Below are 18,240 nucleotides of genomic sequence, written 5' to 3'. Positions count from 1 at the left end.
GGTAAGGAATTGACTGGCTACAAACTGTATATTAACTCACATGTTTTTTCCAAGTAGGATGTAACATTTGTGATTTCATTGGGGCCACTTTGCTGTCATTTCCTATGAGATACACTTTCACCTTGCAACCTAACTTCCTTTTTGTGGTGACCATAAAATACATAGATTTAAACATTATTAATTCTTACTTTTCCAGAGTTATTATTGTTTAATTCTGAAACAATAAGTTTGAAAATCCTGAACTTTTTAAAGTCAAGTTATCTCTGTTGCTCTCTATGTATTTATAGATATATATGCATGGTAAAGCATGTAATGAACTGCATTTAGTTTAAACTCTGCTATGTGCTCTCCGTGTCTCCTGTGACTCTGTGGCTTTTCTCTTGCTCTTTGCCTGTAGTTTTTGTGTATTCTCTATTCTGCCAGTTTGTGTTGCTCCCACTCACTGAGAGACACTTGGGTTTTTTGCTGGGTTTTTGCAGCTTCTATTCCCAGATGTATGTGACACAGTTTCCGCCACAATCACGTGACTTCCAGCTTAACAGGGTATGTTACTTACCAGAAGTGGTTGGTTGAGACTTTAGAAAAGTGAGATGAGAGGCGCAATCAGTGAGAGACTGAGAGAGAGTACGAAGGACTGCTCCGCGAGGCATGGCTCAGGACTCTGACAGTAGCGACAGCAGCTACAGCAGATATCAGCCATCCAGTGGCAAACAGGTACATTAAATAGAGAGAGAGTGGAAACTCCTGAGCAGTAGATATTGCATTGTATGTATAACAGGGAAACATAAGGCAAGGCAGAATTAGTGTTAGAATTTGAATTAGTAAATGCAGTTCTCAATCTTTCTTAGGACTAATGCCTCTTATTAAATTGAAATTCTTTGCACTGTGAGAGGCTGTACCATGTATCAAAGTATGCATCTGTTTTCTTTCCTTTATTTCCCAATTTTCTCCTTTCCTTTCTGGAAGTTTCTGACTCTTGTTGGGCTACAATTTCCATGCTCCTGATCAGCCTTTGCTGCCTCAGCCCAATTCACTATTGAAGTGAACCTGGGCAGTAACACTTTCGAACTCGACTACAAAATCCATCATAGCCAGGCCAGCCCTGTGCTCACCTGATATCTGCACACGTGCCCTCTCGGCAAGTCAGGGAGAGCAGAGACTTGCCTTCGCTTCCCCCTCTGGAACTCTGCAGTACTCCATTTGCTGAGTTCACTCAGTTTGAAACGGCAATCTTTTTTGTTCTGTGTGACTCAGCTGAGTTTGTCATTTTTTGGCTTCTAAAATTTCCAAAGGGAAATGGCCACGTTTTACAGGAGCCAGAGACCATTTCCTCACAGATGGAATTTTAGTTGCCAGCATTCTTCGGGTTTTGTCACAGTTCTGACTGAAGCTGATATTCTCCTCAACTAAAGAGTTGTGTTGGAATCCTTTCCCTTTTTATATACTTTTAACCTCTGCTTTACCACTTCTTATGAGCAGAAGGAATCTAATTCTGCAGAACCTCATTCTTTACAACTTTTGAATGATTTGTCTAATTTGTTTTTTAGAAATATTGATTTGTATTTGATTGTTAGTGTGATTACACAGCAAAACGGATTCCTCTAAATTAATCTTTGCATAAAGTATAAAATATAAAAAGAATTTGCTGTTCTGCTCACAAGTAGCAGATTTAAATATTCATTGCACTCCCAGCCTGTACTGCTAGTGTGTCCTCTTATACAAAAAACTGATATGGATTTCCTTACAAGTGTAAGGAAACACACTGGGATCAGGCATTGCTGTGCTCCAGACAGAATTCCAACCCTCACACAGTGTAACCAGAGATGCATCTCAGGCTGCAATTCAACTTTCAAACAGTTCCATTCTGCAGTGCATGTTCCTGCAGTGCAGCATTACAAACCCACTTTTATTCAGTTTCAGTACTCTCATTTACACAGCTAGACATTTTGTACTGTTAAAGACAGTGATTATAAAAGCTCAGAAATACTTCACTTTACTGTGTTAGAGTTCAGCTGCAGCAACGGACAAAATGCCAAACTGGGCAACAAACAATTAGCTCCTGAGGAATTAAGTAGTAAATCACAATGGATAGATCATAATGGTACATAGACTCTGTATCAGTGCTATACCCTGTCCTGGGAGTGTTTGATGGGGACAGAGTAGAGGGAGCTTTACTCTGTATCTAACTCCATGCTGTACCTGTCCTGGGAGTGTTTGATGAGGACAGTGTAGAGGGAGCTTTACTTTGTATCTAACCCCGTTTTCTTTTTTTTTCCTGACACCCACCTCTCCAGAAAAATTGCAGCCTTCCTTGATGGTTTCCCTCCACTCTGTATTCACCTTTCTCCAGTCTCTCTCCCCAGTTGCCGCAGTCTCCACTCTCCACTCTGTATTCACCTTTCTCCAGTCTCTTTCTCCAATTGCTGCAGTTTCCAGTCTCCTCTCTCCACTCTGCAGTTGGTGCAGCTGCTCCCCCTGATTGCTGGCAGGAAATGCTCCAAATTGCCCAGCCAATCCCAGTGCTGTACCTGTCCTGGGAGTGTTTGATGGGGACAGTGTAGAGGGAGCTTTACTCTGTATCTAACCCCGTGCTGTACCTGTCCTGGGAGTGTTTGATGTAGAGGGAGCTTTCCCTATCTGGAAACCTGGAACACCACACAATTGTCAAACAAAATCTAACAAGTGGAAAAAGTTACATTCTCTGACATGGATAATTAAAGGAGTTATATAAATACAAATTCATTCTTTCTTCTTATTTATAAGGATGTTCCTCATCTAGTGGAGCAAAAAGATAAAAGGTGTTGACATTTTTTTAGCTCTAAGATAAATCATTCTGCATTTCTAGTCACTTTATGTGAAATTAATTTCTGAGCTCCCAGGATTACAGCTGTGTTACATATGCTCCTTGTTTTGCTCTGTCTGGAAGTTCTTTCAGGTTAAATTATGGGCACAGGTTGAGTTAACCTGGGTTGTGTTCTCTTGATTTTAGAAGCTTGAGGGGTAGTCTAATTGAGGTGTTTAAGTGGTTTAAGTATTCCATAAAGTCAATATAGAAAAAACTGGTGGGGAAATCCAAGAGGGTCTAACCTTCAAATTAGAGCCTGTCTGTTCAGGGGTGATGTCATGAAGAACTTTCTTCACACAAAGGGGAGTGGAATTTGTGGAACTCTCTCCTTCAAAAGACTGTAGATGCTGAGGATTGGTTGTCATTTTCAAGACTAAGATTGATTTTTTTTTTTGGTAAGTTTATTAAGCGATATGGAGCTGATGGAGTTGGGATACTGATCATGATCTGATTCAATGATGGAACAGGCGCAAGGGGTTGAATGGCCTCCTCCCTGTTGCTATATTTCAACTCGTCCTATAGATGACAAAGAATTACCTTGATGAAAAACAGACACCAGGGCTTGTAAATGCGATCTAGATTTTATAAATTGTTAGCTCCTTCAAACATCTCTGGATTTGTCTGATGAGTGGAATCCTCAGAATGAGTTTGGTGATTGGTAGCAAATGTATTTGTTGGAGGACTGAGAGACAAGGACAGAGACATCAGTAACAGCAACTTGCACTTTCACAGAACATTTAACATAGAATAAAGGGTCCAAGACCCTTCACAGAGTTGTAATCAGACAACTGCACAGGAGTGACTGGTTTAACATGTGATGTGCAACCTGCCAATCAGAAACATGTATCAAAAATTGTCATTTCAGTTACACACTAATGGTAACAGGCAGATGTTGACCTACTTAAAATGGTAGCTGAAAGTTCTAATTTATCATTTTATTTTTCTTGAAAGCATGTAATGTACAGAGTACAGTGGCAGTGCGAGTGTCTGGGGGGATGTGCAGTGCAGCATATCCAGAGGTCGCATGGTTAATCAGCTCTGTCATGCTGCCACTGATTCACATGACAGCAGGCTACTAAATTTAAACTGGTCACAACATCAGTGTACATTGACATTTAACACAGAGGGAGCAGAGCCAGTACTTTTTTTTTATTCATTCCTGGGATGTGGGCGTCACTGGCCAGGCCAGCATTTACTGCCCATTCCTAATTGCCCTTGAGAAGGTGGTGGTGAGCTGCCTTCTTGAACCACTGCAGTCCATGTAGGGTAGGTACACCCACAGTGCTGTTAGGAAGGGAGTTCCAGGATTTAGACCCAGCGACAGTGAAGGAACGGCGATATAGTTCCAAGTCCGGATGGCACGAATGTTACTTGCCACTTATCAGCCCAAGCCTGGATATTGTCCAGGTCTTGCTGCATGTCTACACGGACTGCTTCAGTATCTGAGGAGTCACGAATGGTACTGAAATAAATAAATGCTGTAATAAATAGACAGCAACAGATAGGATCCACTAACTGAAACAGCATTGTTTAGATGGAATGCAATATTACATACATCTTCTAAACACTACTGTACATCGAGGATACCATCTGTACACTTGGAAATGTGGTATACAATTTCAATCTCAACAGTGTTGCATGTATTCTGTAATCATATTTATCGAAAAATTATCAAACCTCCTCTCACTTATTTCCAGGAAAACTTTGAAGAGACAAAGAAAGTCATGAGAAGGGAAAAGAATCGTCTCGCAGCTCAGAAGAGTCGACAAAGACAGACTCTAAAAGCAGACACACTACATCAGGTATGGGAATCGAATGAATGAGACAGACTTAGACACCAGAGCAGGTAAAGAGGGACATAGTAACAGATGCCAAAAACAGGAGCAGCTTCAGGATCAGATTAGAGGAAGAAGAGTTGGGAAAAGCACAATACAGATGAGTACACAGCACAGAAAGAGACCATTCTACCCAACTGCTTTATACTGGTGTTTCTGCCCATCTCTCCATCTCACCCCATCAGCATATCCATCTATTCCTTTCTCCTTCATGTGTTTATCCAGCTTCCCTTAAATGTATCTATACTATTCACCTCAACTACGCCCTTGTGATAGTGAATTCCAAGGCTATGGGGCAAGTGCTGTAAAATGGGATTAGAATAGTTAGGTGCTTGATGGCCGGCATAGACACGATGGGCTGAAGGGCCTGTTTCTGTGCTGTATAACTCAATGACACTATTTATGCCCCTAATTCTGATCTCACCTGCCAGTGAGACCCATTAAACTCTTTCACAATCTTGGAGACCTTGATCAGATCACCCCTCAGACTTCTCTTGTCCAGAAAGAGTCCCAGCCTAATTGGTATATCCTCTCAGTTCTGGTATCATTTTAGTGAATCTTTTTTGCTCCTTCTCGAGTGCCTCTATATCATAAGAACATAAGAAATAGGAGCAGCTGTGGTCCATTGGACCCCTCAAACATGCTCTACCATTCAATACAATCATGGCCAATCTTCTATCTCAATTCCCCTTTCCTAGTCGAACCCCATATCCCTTGATTCCCTGAGGGATCAAAAATCTATTGATCTCAGCCTCAATTTACTCAATGATGGTGCATCACACCCTCTGGGTTAGAGAATTCCAAAGAATTACAGCCCTCTGAGTGAAGAAATTTCTCCTCATCTCAGTCCTAAATGTTTCACCCCTTATCCTGAGACTGTGTCCCCGTGTTCTAGATTCCCCAGTCAGGGGAAACAACCTCTCAGTGTCTACCCTATCCAGCCCCTTCGGAATGTTCTATATTTCAATCAGATCACCTCTCATTCTTCTAAACTCCAGAGAATACAGACCCAATTTACTCAGCCTCTCATCACAGGGACCAATCTAGTGAACCTTCACTGTACGAATGCAAGTATATTGTTCCTAAAATATGGAGACCAAAACTGCACACAGTATTCCAGATGTGGTCTCACCAAAGCCCGGTACAATTGTAGCAAGACTTCTTTATTCCTGTACTCCAATCCACTTGCAGTAAAGGCCAACATGCAGTTTGCCTTCCGAATTGCTTGCTGTACCTGCATGTTAACATTTTGTGTTTCATGCACAAAAACACTCAAATCCCTCTGAACATCAACATTTCATAGTTTCTCACCAATTAAAAATATTCAGTTTTTCAATTCTTCCTACCAAAGTGAATAAGAACAAAGAACAAAGAAAATTACAGCACAGGAACAGGCCCTTCGGCCCTCCAAGCCTGCTCCGATCCAGATCCTCTATCTAAACATGACGCCTATTTTCTAAGGGTCTGTATCTCTTTGCTTCCTGCCCATTCATGTATCTGTCTAGATACATCTTAAAAGACGCTATCGTGCCCGCGTCTACCACCTCCGCTGGCAACGCGTTCCAGGCACCCACCACCCTCTGCGTAAAGAACTTTCCACGCATATCCCCCCTAAACATTTCCCCTCTCACTTTGAACTCGTGACCTCTAGTAATTGAATCCCCCACTCTGGGAAAAAGCTTCTTACTATCCACCCTGTCTATACCTCTCATGATTTTGTACACCTCAATCAGATCCCCCCACAACCTCCGTCTTTCTAATGAAAATAATCCTAATCTACTCAACCTCTCTTCATAGCTAGCGCCCTCCATACCAGGCAACATCCTGGTGAACCTCCTCTGCACCCTCTCCAATAACCTCTCACTTCCCCACATTATACTCCATCTGCCACCTTTTTGCCCACTCACCTAACCTGTCTCTTTCCATTTGCAGACTCTTTATCCTCACAGTTTACTTTCCCACCAAGCTTTGTATCATCAGCAAACTTGGATCCTTTTCAAGTATGAGACCACACTGTTCACAGTAGTGAAAGTATGGTCTAAGCAAGGTTTGGAACAAGTTTAACACAATGCTTTTCAACTTTTCAAATGAAATTTAGAAATAATAGCGAATACTGCACGTCAAACGGTCAGATTGTCGAGTCAGAGAGTCATTTAGATCACAGAGAAGGCCAGTCAGTCCATCCAGTCCATACTGGATCTCCATGAAGCTATACAGTCAGTCCCACTCCCCCACACAATCCCTGGAGCAATGCAAGTCTATTTCTCTCAGGTGGCCATCGAACCTCCACTTCAATTCTTCTGCCCGGTTTGTGTAAATGGAGCAGAAGGAGCTTGGAGAATTTACACAAGGATAAGTGACGCAGTTTCCCTCAGTGTTGATACTTCCACCTCCGAATGAAAAAGCTGTTGGTTCAAACACCACTCCAGAACTGGAAAACCTAAGATTCAAGCAGGAGAAGCAAAGAGGGAATTCAATCCCTTAATCTGGGCTGAAATTTACACTGCAGTACTGAGGGAGTGCTGTACTGTCAGAGGGTCAGTACTGAGGGAGCGCTGCAATGTCAGAGGGTCAGTACTGAGGGAGCGCTGCACCGTCAGAGGGTCAGTACTGAGGGAGTGCTGTACTGTCAGAGGGTCAGTACTGAGGGAGTGCTGCACCGTCAGAGGGTCAGTACTGAGGGAGCGCTGCAATGTCAGAGGGTCAGTAGTGAGGGAGTGCTGTACTGTCAGAGCGTCACCACTGAGGGAGTGCTGCACTGTCAGAGGGTCAGTACTGAGGGAGTGCAGCACTGTCAGAGGGTCAGTACTGAGGGAGCGCTGCACCGTCAGAGGGTCAGTACTGAGGGAGTGCAGCACTGTCAGAGGGTCAGTACTGAGGGAGTGCTGCACCGTCAGAGGGTCAGTACTGAGGGAGCGCTGCAATGTCAGAGGGTCAGTAGTGAGGGAGTGCTGTACTGTCAGAGCGTCACCACTGAGGGAGTGCTGCACTGTCAGAGGGTCAGTACTGAGGGAGTGCTGCACTGTCAGAGGGTCAGTACTGAGGGAGCGCTGCACTGTCGGAGGTCAGTACTGAGAGAGTGCTGTACTGTCAGAGGGTCAGTACTGAGGGAGTGCTGCACTGTCAGAGGGTCAGTACTGAGGGAGCGCTGCACTGTGGAAGGTCAGTACTGAGGGAGTGCTGCACTGTGGAAGGTCAGTACTGAGGGAGTGCGGCACTGTGGAAGGTCAGTACTGAGGGAGTGCTGCACTGTGGAAGGTCAGTACTGAGGGAGTGCTGCACTGTCAGAGGGTCAGTACTGAGGGAGTGCTGCACTGTGGAAGGTCAGTACTGAGGGAGTGCTGCACTGTCAGAGGGTCAGTACTGAGGGAGTGCTGCACTGTGGAAGGTCAGTACTGAGGGAGCACTGCACTGTGGAAGGTCAGTACTGAGGGAGTGCGGCACTGTGGAAGGTCAGTACTGAGGGAGTGCTGCACTGTGGAAGGTCAGTACTGAGGGAGTGCTGCACTGTCAGAGGGTCAGTACTGAGGGAGTGCTGCACTGTGGAAGGTCAGTACTGAGGGAGTGCTGCACTGTGGAAGGTCAGTACTGAGGGAGTGCTGCACTGTCAGAGGGTCAGTACTGAGGGAGTGCTGCACTGTGGAAGGTCAGTACTGAGGGAGTGCTGCACTGTGGAAGGTCAGTACTGAGGGAGTGCTGCACTGTCAGAGGGTCAGTACTGAGGGAGTGCTGCACTGTGGAAGGTCAGTACTGAGGGAGTGCTGCACTGTCAGAGGGTCAGTACTGAGGGAGTGCTGCACTGTGGAAGGTCAGTACTGAGGGAGTGCGGCACTGTGGAAGGTCAGTACTGAGGGAGTGCTGCACTGTCAGAGGGTCAGTACTGAGGGAGTGCTGCACTGTGGAAGGTCAGTACTGAGGGAGCGCTGCACTGTGGAAGGTCAGTACTGAGGGAGTGCGGCACTGTGGAAGGTCAGTACTGAGGGAGCGCTGCACTGTGGAAGGTCAGTACTGAGGGAGTGCTGCACTGTGGAAGGTCAGTACTGAGGGAGCACTGCACTGTGGAAGGTCAGTACTGAGGGAGTGCTGCACTGTCAGAGGGTCAGTACTGAGGGAGTGCTGCACTGTGGAAGGTCAGTACTGAGGGAGTGCTGCACTGTCAGAGGGTCAGTACTGAGGGAGCGCTGCACTGTCAGAGGGTCAGTACTGAGGGAGCGCTGTACTGTCAGAGGGTCAGTACTGAGGGAGTGCTGCACTGTGGAAGGTCAGTACTGAGGGAGTGCTGCACTGTGGAAGGTCAGTACTGAGGGAGTGCGGCACTGTGGAAGGTCAGTACTGAGGGAGTGCGGCACTGTGGAAGGTCAGTACTGAGGGAGTGCGGCACTGTGGAAGGTAGGACACTATGATACTGCCTGCTTGTTTGGGCCACCTGAAAACTCTATGGTATTATTTGCAGAACAAGGTGTTCTGATCAATTCTTCACTTTCAACTAACACGATATGAACAGATGACCTTGTCCTTTATTTCTGTGCTGTTTGAGGAACTTTGCTATTGGAAATTTGGTCACTGTGTTTGCCTCTGTAGCAATACTGTGAAGTGCTTTCGGATATCCTCACTATGTAAAAGTTCCTATATAAATGCAATTCTTTCTTTCTAACTACTAAAAATACCATATCATAGAATTATACAATAGCACAGAAGGAGGCCATTCAGCCCATTGTGTCTGTGCTAGCTCTTTCGAAGATCAATCCAGTTAATTCCACTCTCCCGCTCTTTCCCCATATCCTAGAAATTTTATTCTCCTCTTAATCCAATTTCCTTTTGAAGGTTACTATTGAATCTGTAACCACCGCACTGTCAGGTAGCAAATTGCAAATCCTAACCACTCGTTGCTTCAAAGATTTTCCTCGTGTCTCCTCTAGTTCTTTTGTCTATCAGTTTAAATCTGTGCCCTCTAGTTATCAACTCTTCAGCCATTGGAAACAGTTTCTCTCCATTTACTCTTTCTAAACCCATCATGATTTTAAACACATCTATCAAATCTCCTCTCAGCCTTCTCTTCTCTAAGGAGAACAACTCCAACTCCTCAGTCACTCCATGTAACTACAATCCATCATTACTGGAACCATTCTAGTAAATCCGCTCTGCACCCTCTCCAAATCCTTCATGTCCTTCCTAACGTGCAGTGCCCTCCACCTCTCTTTACATCTGCATTGTCTCTCATTTGTCAGATTGCTTGTCCTGGATGAGCAGAAATTTCCTCCAAACTAATTTTAGGAAGATTGAAGTCATTGTTTTCAGTTCCTGCTACAAACTCCATTCCTGAGCTACTGACTCCATCCCTCTGCCCAGCAACTGCATGAGGCTGTTCACAACCTTGCTGTTATCTTTGACCTTATGATGAGCATCCGACCACATATCACCACGACTGCCTATTTCCACCTCTGTAACACAGCAACATAGGAACAGGAGTAGGCCATTCAGCCCATCGAACAGCTCCACCATTCAATATGATCATGGCTGATCATCCACTTCAATGTCTTTTTCCCACACTATCCTCATATCCCTTTAAGACATTGGTATTCAGCAATCTGTCAGTCTCTGCTTTAAACATACTCAATGACTGAGCTTCCACAGCCCTCTGGGATAGAGAATTCCAAAGATTCACAACCCTCTGAGTAAAGACATTTCTCCTCATCTCGGTCCTATTATGTCCCCTGGTTCTAGACTCCCCAACCAGGGGAAACATCTTAGCTGCATCTACCCTGTCTATCACTTTAAGTATTTTGTAGGTTTCAATGAGATCACCTCTCATTCTTTGAAACTCTAGAGAATACAGGCCCAGTTTCCCCAATCTCTCTTCATATAACAGTCCCGCCATCCCGGGTACAGGTCTGGTGAACCTTTGTTGTACTCCCTCTATGGCAATAATATCCTTCTGAAGGGGACCAAAACTGCACACAGTACTCCAGGTGCGGTCTAACCAAGGTTCTGTACAATTGAAGCAAGACTTCACTACTCCTGTTCTCAAATCCTCTTGTGATGAAGGCTAACATACCATTAGCCTTCCTAATTGCTTGCTGCACCTGCATTTAGCTTTCAGTGACTTATTGACAAGCACACCACAGTTCTGGTCACCACACTATAGGAAGGATGTGATTGCCCTGGAGAGGGTGCAGAGGAGATTCACCAGGATGTTGGCTGGGCTGGAGAATTTCAACTATGAGGTGAGACTGGATAGACTAGGGTTGTTTTCTTTGGAGCAGTGAAGGCTGAGGGGGACCTGATTGAGGTATACAAAATTATGACGGGCATTGATAGGTTAGATAGGAGGAAACTTTTTCCCTTAGCGGAGGGGTCAATAACCAGGGGGCATAGATTTAAGATATGGGGCAGTAGGTTAAGAAGGGATTTGAGGGGAAAAAAATTCACCCAGAGGGTGGTTGGAATCTGGAACGCACTGCCTGAAGGGGTGGTAGAGGCAGGAACCCTCACAACATTTAACAAGTATTTAGATGAGCACTTGAAACACCATAGCATACAAGGCTACGGACCAAGTGCTGGAAAATGGGACTAGAATACTTAGGTGCTTGATGGCTGGCACAGACATGATGGGCTGAAGAGTCTGTTTCTGTGCTGTATAACTCTATGACTTATAATCATAGTTTATGACTGTGACTCTATGACACCCAGGTCCCTTTGTACATCTACACTTTCTAATGTCTTACCATTTAAGAAATACTCTGCACATCTATTCCTCCTACCAAAGTGGATAACCTCACATTTCTCCACATTATATTCCATCTGCCATGCTTTTGCCCACTCACTAAGTCTGTCCAAATCCCCTTGGGCCGCTTTGCATCTTCCTCACAACACACATTCCCACCTAGCTTTGTGTCATGCGTGAACTTGGAAATATTACATTTGGTCCCCACATCCAAATCATTGATATATATTGTCTACAGCTGAGACCAAAGCACTGATCCCTGCGGCACCCCACTTATCACAGCCTGCCAATGTGAGAATGACCTGTTTATTCCTACTCTCTGCTTTCTGCCTGTTAACCAATCCTTAATCCATGCCAATATATATTACCTCCTATCCCATGTGCTTTAATTTTGCTAACCAACCTCCTGTGGGGGACTTTATCAAAAGTCACATCACCCTAAAGACCTGCTTGGGTCTGGAAAAAATAACCCGACCTGAACCCGACAGAACTACATCAGACCTGAGCCCGACCCGGCCCGAGTCCTTCCATTTTTTCCTGCGCCGACCCGACCCGCTCCTGATCTGAGCCCCACCCGACCACCGGAATGTTCACTTTCTCCAGTTGACAGCATTCGTTTTACATCCATAGTGCACTCACTGTACTTACCACTTTTGGAAGGATGGAATGGAAGGAAACTGCAGCATGATTGCAATGACGTCATAGAGATGCTCACTCACTGCGCAGACTCAGAGTCTGTGGAGTCCGGATGCACGTTTCCCTCCTTGACATCCCGCACTCCCAGCTAAGGCAGGCTTTTCAAATTTTGATACTTACTCAACTTCCCTTTTCCTCCCAGCAGAACAAAAGGTAGTACTGTGTGTGTGTCCGACCCGGACCCAGCACAACCCGACCCAAGCCCAAAAGCGGGATCCGGAAGAGTGACCCGACCCGAACCCGAACCCGACACATGTCATCGGGCCCTGTCGAGTTCGGGTCGGGTATCCGGTCTTTACATCACCCGACTTCACCCCTGCTGCTGAAACTCTGATCCATGCCTTTGTTACCTCTAGACTTGAGTATTCCGGCCTCCCATATTCCACCATCCAGAAACAAGAGCTTATCTAAAACTGCTGCCTGCATCCTAACTCATGTCAAGTCCTGTTCACCCATCACCCCCTGTGCTTTCTTTGCTAGAACAAATGCTGGAAAGTGGGATGAGGCTGGGTGGCTCGTTTCACAATGGGCTGTGTGCCCTCTATCTGTGCTGTGAACTTGCTATGATTCTATTAGTCTATGAATCAATCTCAAACTAATCCCACTGTCCTGCTGCCTTTAAACAGCCCTGAAATTTCATTTGCTTCAAATATTTACCTAATTTTCACATAAAAGATTCAATGTTCTCGGCCTCAACCTCTTCCTGTGGTGAAGCATTTCACCATACCCTGGGAAGACTTTTATAAATTCCTTTATCTGAAGAGTGCAGCATTAATGGAAGATTGATTAATTTGTGTGCACTTCAAATTGAAACCCATCCTGCCCTGTATCCAGTGATTATCCCGACTGCAGATCTGTCATGGCCTTTTCCCTTAGCTGGGAAGTACATGGATTTTTCAGGAAGCAGTAAAATCTTTCCTTTTTCCCATTATCTTTGTAGGTATAACCTAATGACAGCTGACCCCGGAGGCTCTGTGCTGTTTATATCAAATGCAGAGAGTGAGCAGTGTTTCTCTGAAAACAATAGCACACTGTCATGGTTGGATCAGACACATGTGTGGTTGTTATATGTGAAACTGTCAGAGGAAGCAGTGAATCTGGTTTGTAAGCTGGTGATGACTGCACACTTCCTGCAGTTGGCGCGTATAAATTAACAACAATCCTATATTCTGAAAACTACTTAGCAGTGAAACGTGTAGGTCTTTACAAAAAACTCCGACTTGTCTTCTCTGCCATTCTCTTTCTGTCTCTCCACGTCTGCTTCATTCCATTTCTAAAACAACCTGGGGTTTTGATCCCCAAATCTCACAGCATTAAAGAAATTATATAATTTTAATTTACCAGATGTGATAATGTCACCTCCATGAAATAACACAGCCTTCAACCTGCAACTTTAAAGTTTGAGTTATTCCATCCCCACCCTCCGAGTGCAGCATAAACCCGATGTATTATTCATGTGTAGTGTTGCACTCAGTTCACAGATTTCACAAAATAGTTTGCCTCAGTGAGAGTGTAGGCGATAAAAGTTTAACTGTTTCCATCAAAAAATGTCAAGAATTTCCATCATCTTGTAATCTGATGCCCCCTACCGTCAGCAGTAGTGTGAGAAAGGAGTGACCTTTTCATGTGATAAAGATGGAACATTTGACAGGGAAAATCAACAACATCTCAGTAAAAATAGCTGACATTGTTGTAGAGTCAGGAGTCCTGACTCTGATACTGAAATATTCTTTCCCTCGCTCTTAGTTTGAAATGATTTAGACTCCTGTCTTGCTCGAAATGCTATTGAAAATGATTCTTTCCATGTTCTTACTGGTTATTCAGCCAGTAGCAGCTGCTCTGAGTATCCACCCCAGGGACAGTGTTACCTGACCAGCTGGGAGAGTTGGGTTAGGAAATGGGGACTTCCCACTCACTGGGCTGAATTTTACAAGCCCACCACCACGAAAACAATGCTTTTCCAAAGCACGGCAGCTCATTTAAGCTGGGACGGGCTGCACCCCACACCACTCCCGATCATGTGGAGGCGGTGGGCTGTCTATCCCCAGCAATGGGATCAGCTGCCTGTGCACTGACACCAATTTTAAAGGGCTTTGAGACCTACAATTAAATTTAATTATTTAAAGCACAAGGACAGAAGAATAAATAAAGACATTTCTTCTGCCCCTCTCCCATTCCCCAATAACAGTTAAATTAATAACTTTCCCTCTCCCCCTGCCGAACACTGACCTTGTCCACCTGACCTTCCCCCCCTCCCCCCGCAAAGTGCATAAACTTTAACCTCAAACCCTTCACACTAATGATGTTACTTTGACCCCCATTCCCCCCCCCGAACGCACTAAGAAACTTACGTCCTCCCCGCTCCCCACCAGCATTCCACCTCGTTTCCCAGACGGGGATCCAAAGGCGCAGGAGTGCCGGTCACCAGGCCGAAGATCAGAGCGGGAACTCAGGCAGGGATGTAAGTATAATTAATGCATTCATTTACATTTATTTGAATATGCAAATGAAGGTCCTGTCACCGAGCAGTGAAGGGTCCGTCACGAGGCCTTACCGCTGCTGGCAATATCAGGCCATGCCCTCCGAGCGTCAGGGTGTGTGACAGCCCTCTCTCTCAGGCATTTTCCGCTCCCGCTCCCACCCCCCGCCACGAAACCCAATGTCATGGGGTCTGTAAAATCCAGCCCAGTCTGTGGAGTTTTCACTCCACACACACAGCATGCACATAATGTCACACATCGTTCACAACCCAGAAGCCAAGCATGATTGACAGGAGGGTGGATTGGAGAGTGATGGGGACGGCTGCCAATCCGGAGGGTGGATTGGAGAGTGATGGGGTCGCTGTCAGTCCGGAGGGTGGATTGGAGAGTGATGGGGTCGCTGTCAGTCCGGAGGGTGGATTGGAGAGTGATGGGGTCGCTGCCAGTCCGGAGGGTGGATTGGAGAGTGATGGGGTCGCTGCCAGTCCGGAGGGTGGATTGGAGAGTGATGGGGTCGCTGTCAGTCCGGAGGGTGGATTGGAGAGTGATGGGGTCGCTGTCAGTCCGGAGGGTGGATTGGAGAGTGATGGGGTCGCTGTCAGTCCGGAGGGTGGATTGGAGAGTGATGGGGTCGCTGCCAGTCCGGAGGGTGGATTGGAGAGTGATGGGGTCGCTGTCAGTCCGGAGGGTGGATTGGAGAGTGATGGGGTCGCTGTCAGTCCGGAGGGTGGATTGGAGAGTGATGGGGTCGCTGTCAGTCCGGAGGGTGGATTGGAGAGTGATGGGGTCGCTGTCAGTCCGGAGGGTGGATTGGAGAGTGATGGAGTCGCTGCCAATCCGGAGGGTGGATTGGAGAGTGATGGGGTCGCTGTCAGTCCGGAGGGTGGATTGGAGAGTGATGGGGACGGCTGCCAATCCGGAGGGTGGATTGGAGAGTGATGGGGTCGCTGTCAGTCCGGAGGGTGGATTGGAGAGTGATGGGGTCGCTGCCAGTCCGGAGGGTGGATTGGAGAGTGATGGGGTCGCTGCCAGTCCGGAGGGTGGATTGGAGAGTGATGGGGTCGCTGCCAGTCCGGAGGGTGGATTGGAGAGTGATGGGGTCGGCTGTCAGTCCGGAGGGTGGATTGGAGAGTGATGGGGTCGCTGTCAGTCCGGAGGGTGGATTGGAGAGTGATGGGGTCGCTGTCAGTCCGGAGGGTGGATTGGAGAGTGATGGGGTCGCTGCCAGTCCGGAGGGTGGATTGGAGAGTGATGGGGTCGCTGTCAGTCCGGAGGGTGGATTGGAGAGTGATGGGGTCGCTGTCAGTCCGGAGGGTGGATTGGAGAGTGATGGGGTCGCTGTCAGTCCGGAGGGTGGATTGGAGAGTGATGGGGTCGCTGCCAGTCCGGAGGGTGGATTGGAGAGTGATGGGGTCGCTGTCAGTCCGGAGGGTGGATTGGAGAGTGATGGGGTCGCTGTCAGTCCGGAGGGTGGATTGGAGAGTGATGGGGTCGCTGTCAGTCCGGAGGGTGGATTGGAGAGTGATGGGGTCGCTGTCAGTCCGGAGGGTGGATTGGAGAGTGATGGAGTCGCTGCCAATCCGGAGGGTGGATTGGAGAGTGATGGGGTCGGCTGCCAATCCGGAGGGTGGATTGGAGAGTGATGGGGTCGCTGCCAATCCGGAGGGTGGATTGGAGTGATGGGGTCGCTGTCAGTCCGGAGGGTGGATTGGAGAGTGATGGGGTCGGCTGTCAGTCCGGAGGGTGGATTGGAGAGTGATGGGGTCGGGGGTCGGCTGCCAATCCGGAGGGTGGATTGGAGAGTGATGGGGTCGGCTGTCAGTCCAGAGGGTGGATTGGAGAGTGATGGGGTCGCTGTCAGTCCGGAGGGTGGATTGGAGAGTGATGGGGTCGCTGCCAATCCGGAGGGTGGATTGGAGTGATGGGGTCGCTGTCAGTCCGGAGGGTGGATTGGAGAGTGATGGGGTCGGCTGTCAGTCCGGAGGGTGGATTGGAGAGTGATGGGGTCGGGGGTCGGCTGCCAATCCGGAGGGTGGATTGGAGAGTGATGGGGTCGGCTGTCAGTCCAGAGGGTGGATTGGAGAGTGATGGGGTCGGCTGCCAATCTGGGGACCTGTGGCCTCAGTAACAGCAAAACGTTCAGAAATGTTCCTCCAATATTTTTATTTATATTTTCTTTGCAGGAAAGTGAACATTTAGAGAAGGAAAATGCTGCCTTAAGGAAGGAGATTAAACAGCTGAATGAAGAGCTGAAATACTTTAGCACTGTGCTGAAAAGTCATGAGAGTCTTTGTTCTGTGATGAGTTCCCCAAATGAGGACATGGTTTATCCGAATCATTCCTTCCACCAGACACACACCAACACTCCATCTCGGCTCCATCTGTGAGCCGAGAGCTGAGAGAAAGGAAGCTTGGAATTAGCACTGAACAAATAGAATGGTAATAATCATGGACTGACTTCAGGCAAGATGAGAGCAAATACAAACTGAGCTACCAGTGTCAACTCTTCTAGAGAAACCGCATGCTCACATATACCAGCACTCTACTCTTCGTGCTGCACCATCCATTCAAAGTTCAGTGTCTGGCAGTTTCACAAAGTTTGTTTTTCAAAAGCATAAATACTAATGCCTTCTTAAAGATGGAGCAGTAAGTCCAAGGCTGACAACTGAGACAGACAGTTACAGGAGAATCCTGCCATCAAAATAACTTCAAATGCAGAATCCGTTTGAGTTTGGCAAATGCTAAAAAGCAATTTATCAACACACAATGATGTGAGTGTTAACACAGACTGCATCTTCACACCCTGAATGGTAAAGGATCTGAAGGAACTGAGGTTGTCGTGGTTACTGAGGAACAGAATTCAGTGTTAATACTCCTCCTCCAGAGGATCTGCCAGGTCGATCTGGAATTTACAAAGAGACATTCAAATCCTCCAATCAATGGAATGTATCAGGCCCAGGAGCTCACGGTGCACCAAGGAGGCAAACTCAGGACAGCTGTGCACTATAACGAACTTCTACCAGAGCTACAGAGAACATTTTAAACTGGCGGGCGGGCGGGCAAACGGGCAGGCAGCAACTGAAACTGCTCCATTACTCAACACTGCCCTCATTCAGTGCCAGGAATAGAAGCTGAGCAATCTCATTGTGAAGTGTTAATTACCAATGATTACACAGTTTACATTAACAAATACAACAGAGTTTCACATGGTCAGTAAGATAATCATGTAGAGCCCAGGCTGACTGGGGGGGCAAGGGGGGTGGGGGGGGGGGGGAGTGTGGGAGGTGTGTAGGTGGGGAGGGAGTGGGTGAAGGGTGTAGGTGGGGAGGGGGTGGGCAGAGTGGGTGAAGGGTGTAGGTGGGGAGGGGGTGGGCGGAGTGGGTGAAGGGTGGCACCTCATTTACTTGCCTGATTGCGATGGTGCATTTGAATCCCAGTGACATCAGACCATTTTAATTGGGGATGTGACAGAACCTTCCGGGCTCCAGCCCATCAGTGAAAGCTGCTGCCGGTATTAAAAGGGTCCAGGACACAGAGACTCAGCTCAGCAGTTTATGCCAACAGGATCCAGAATCTGCTTCCTGGCCCTTTCCTGCCTCCCCTGCCTCGGGCTGTCCTTACCCCATCCCTTACCTTGCTGGGGACTGATCCTGTGGGTCC

General features: G+C 47.0%; 1 protein-coding gene across 1 annotated transcript; it reads left to right on the top strand.

Annotated features, from left to right (window-relative positions):
• Nucleotides 1-546: 546 nt before the first annotated feature.
• Nucleotides 547-17,823, top strand: batf (basic leucine zipper transcription factor, ATF-like). Its single transcript, XM_068038441.1, has 3 exons — nucleotides 547-714; nucleotides 4,543-4,647; nucleotides 16,764-17,823. The coding sequence occupies exons 1-3, from the start codon at nucleotides 649-651 to the stop codon at nucleotides 16,965-16,967; spliced, it is 375 nt and encodes a 124-aa protein (XP_067894542.1). The 5' UTR covers nucleotides 547-648; the 3' UTR covers nucleotides 16,968-17,823.
• The last annotated feature ends 417 nt before the right edge of the window (nucleotides 17,824-18,240 follow it).

Source organism: Heterodontus francisci, chromosome 9, assembly GCF_036365525.1.
Source record: "Heterodontus francisci isolate sHetFra1 chromosome 9, sHetFra1.hap1, whole genome shotgun sequence".
Classification (NCBI taxonomy): Eukaryota; Metazoa; Chordata; class Chondrichthyes; order Heterodontiformes; family Heterodontidae; genus Heterodontus; species Heterodontus francisci.
Note: the sequence above shows the minus strand (reverse complement) of the source record. Positions and strands in the feature narration are given on the sequence as shown.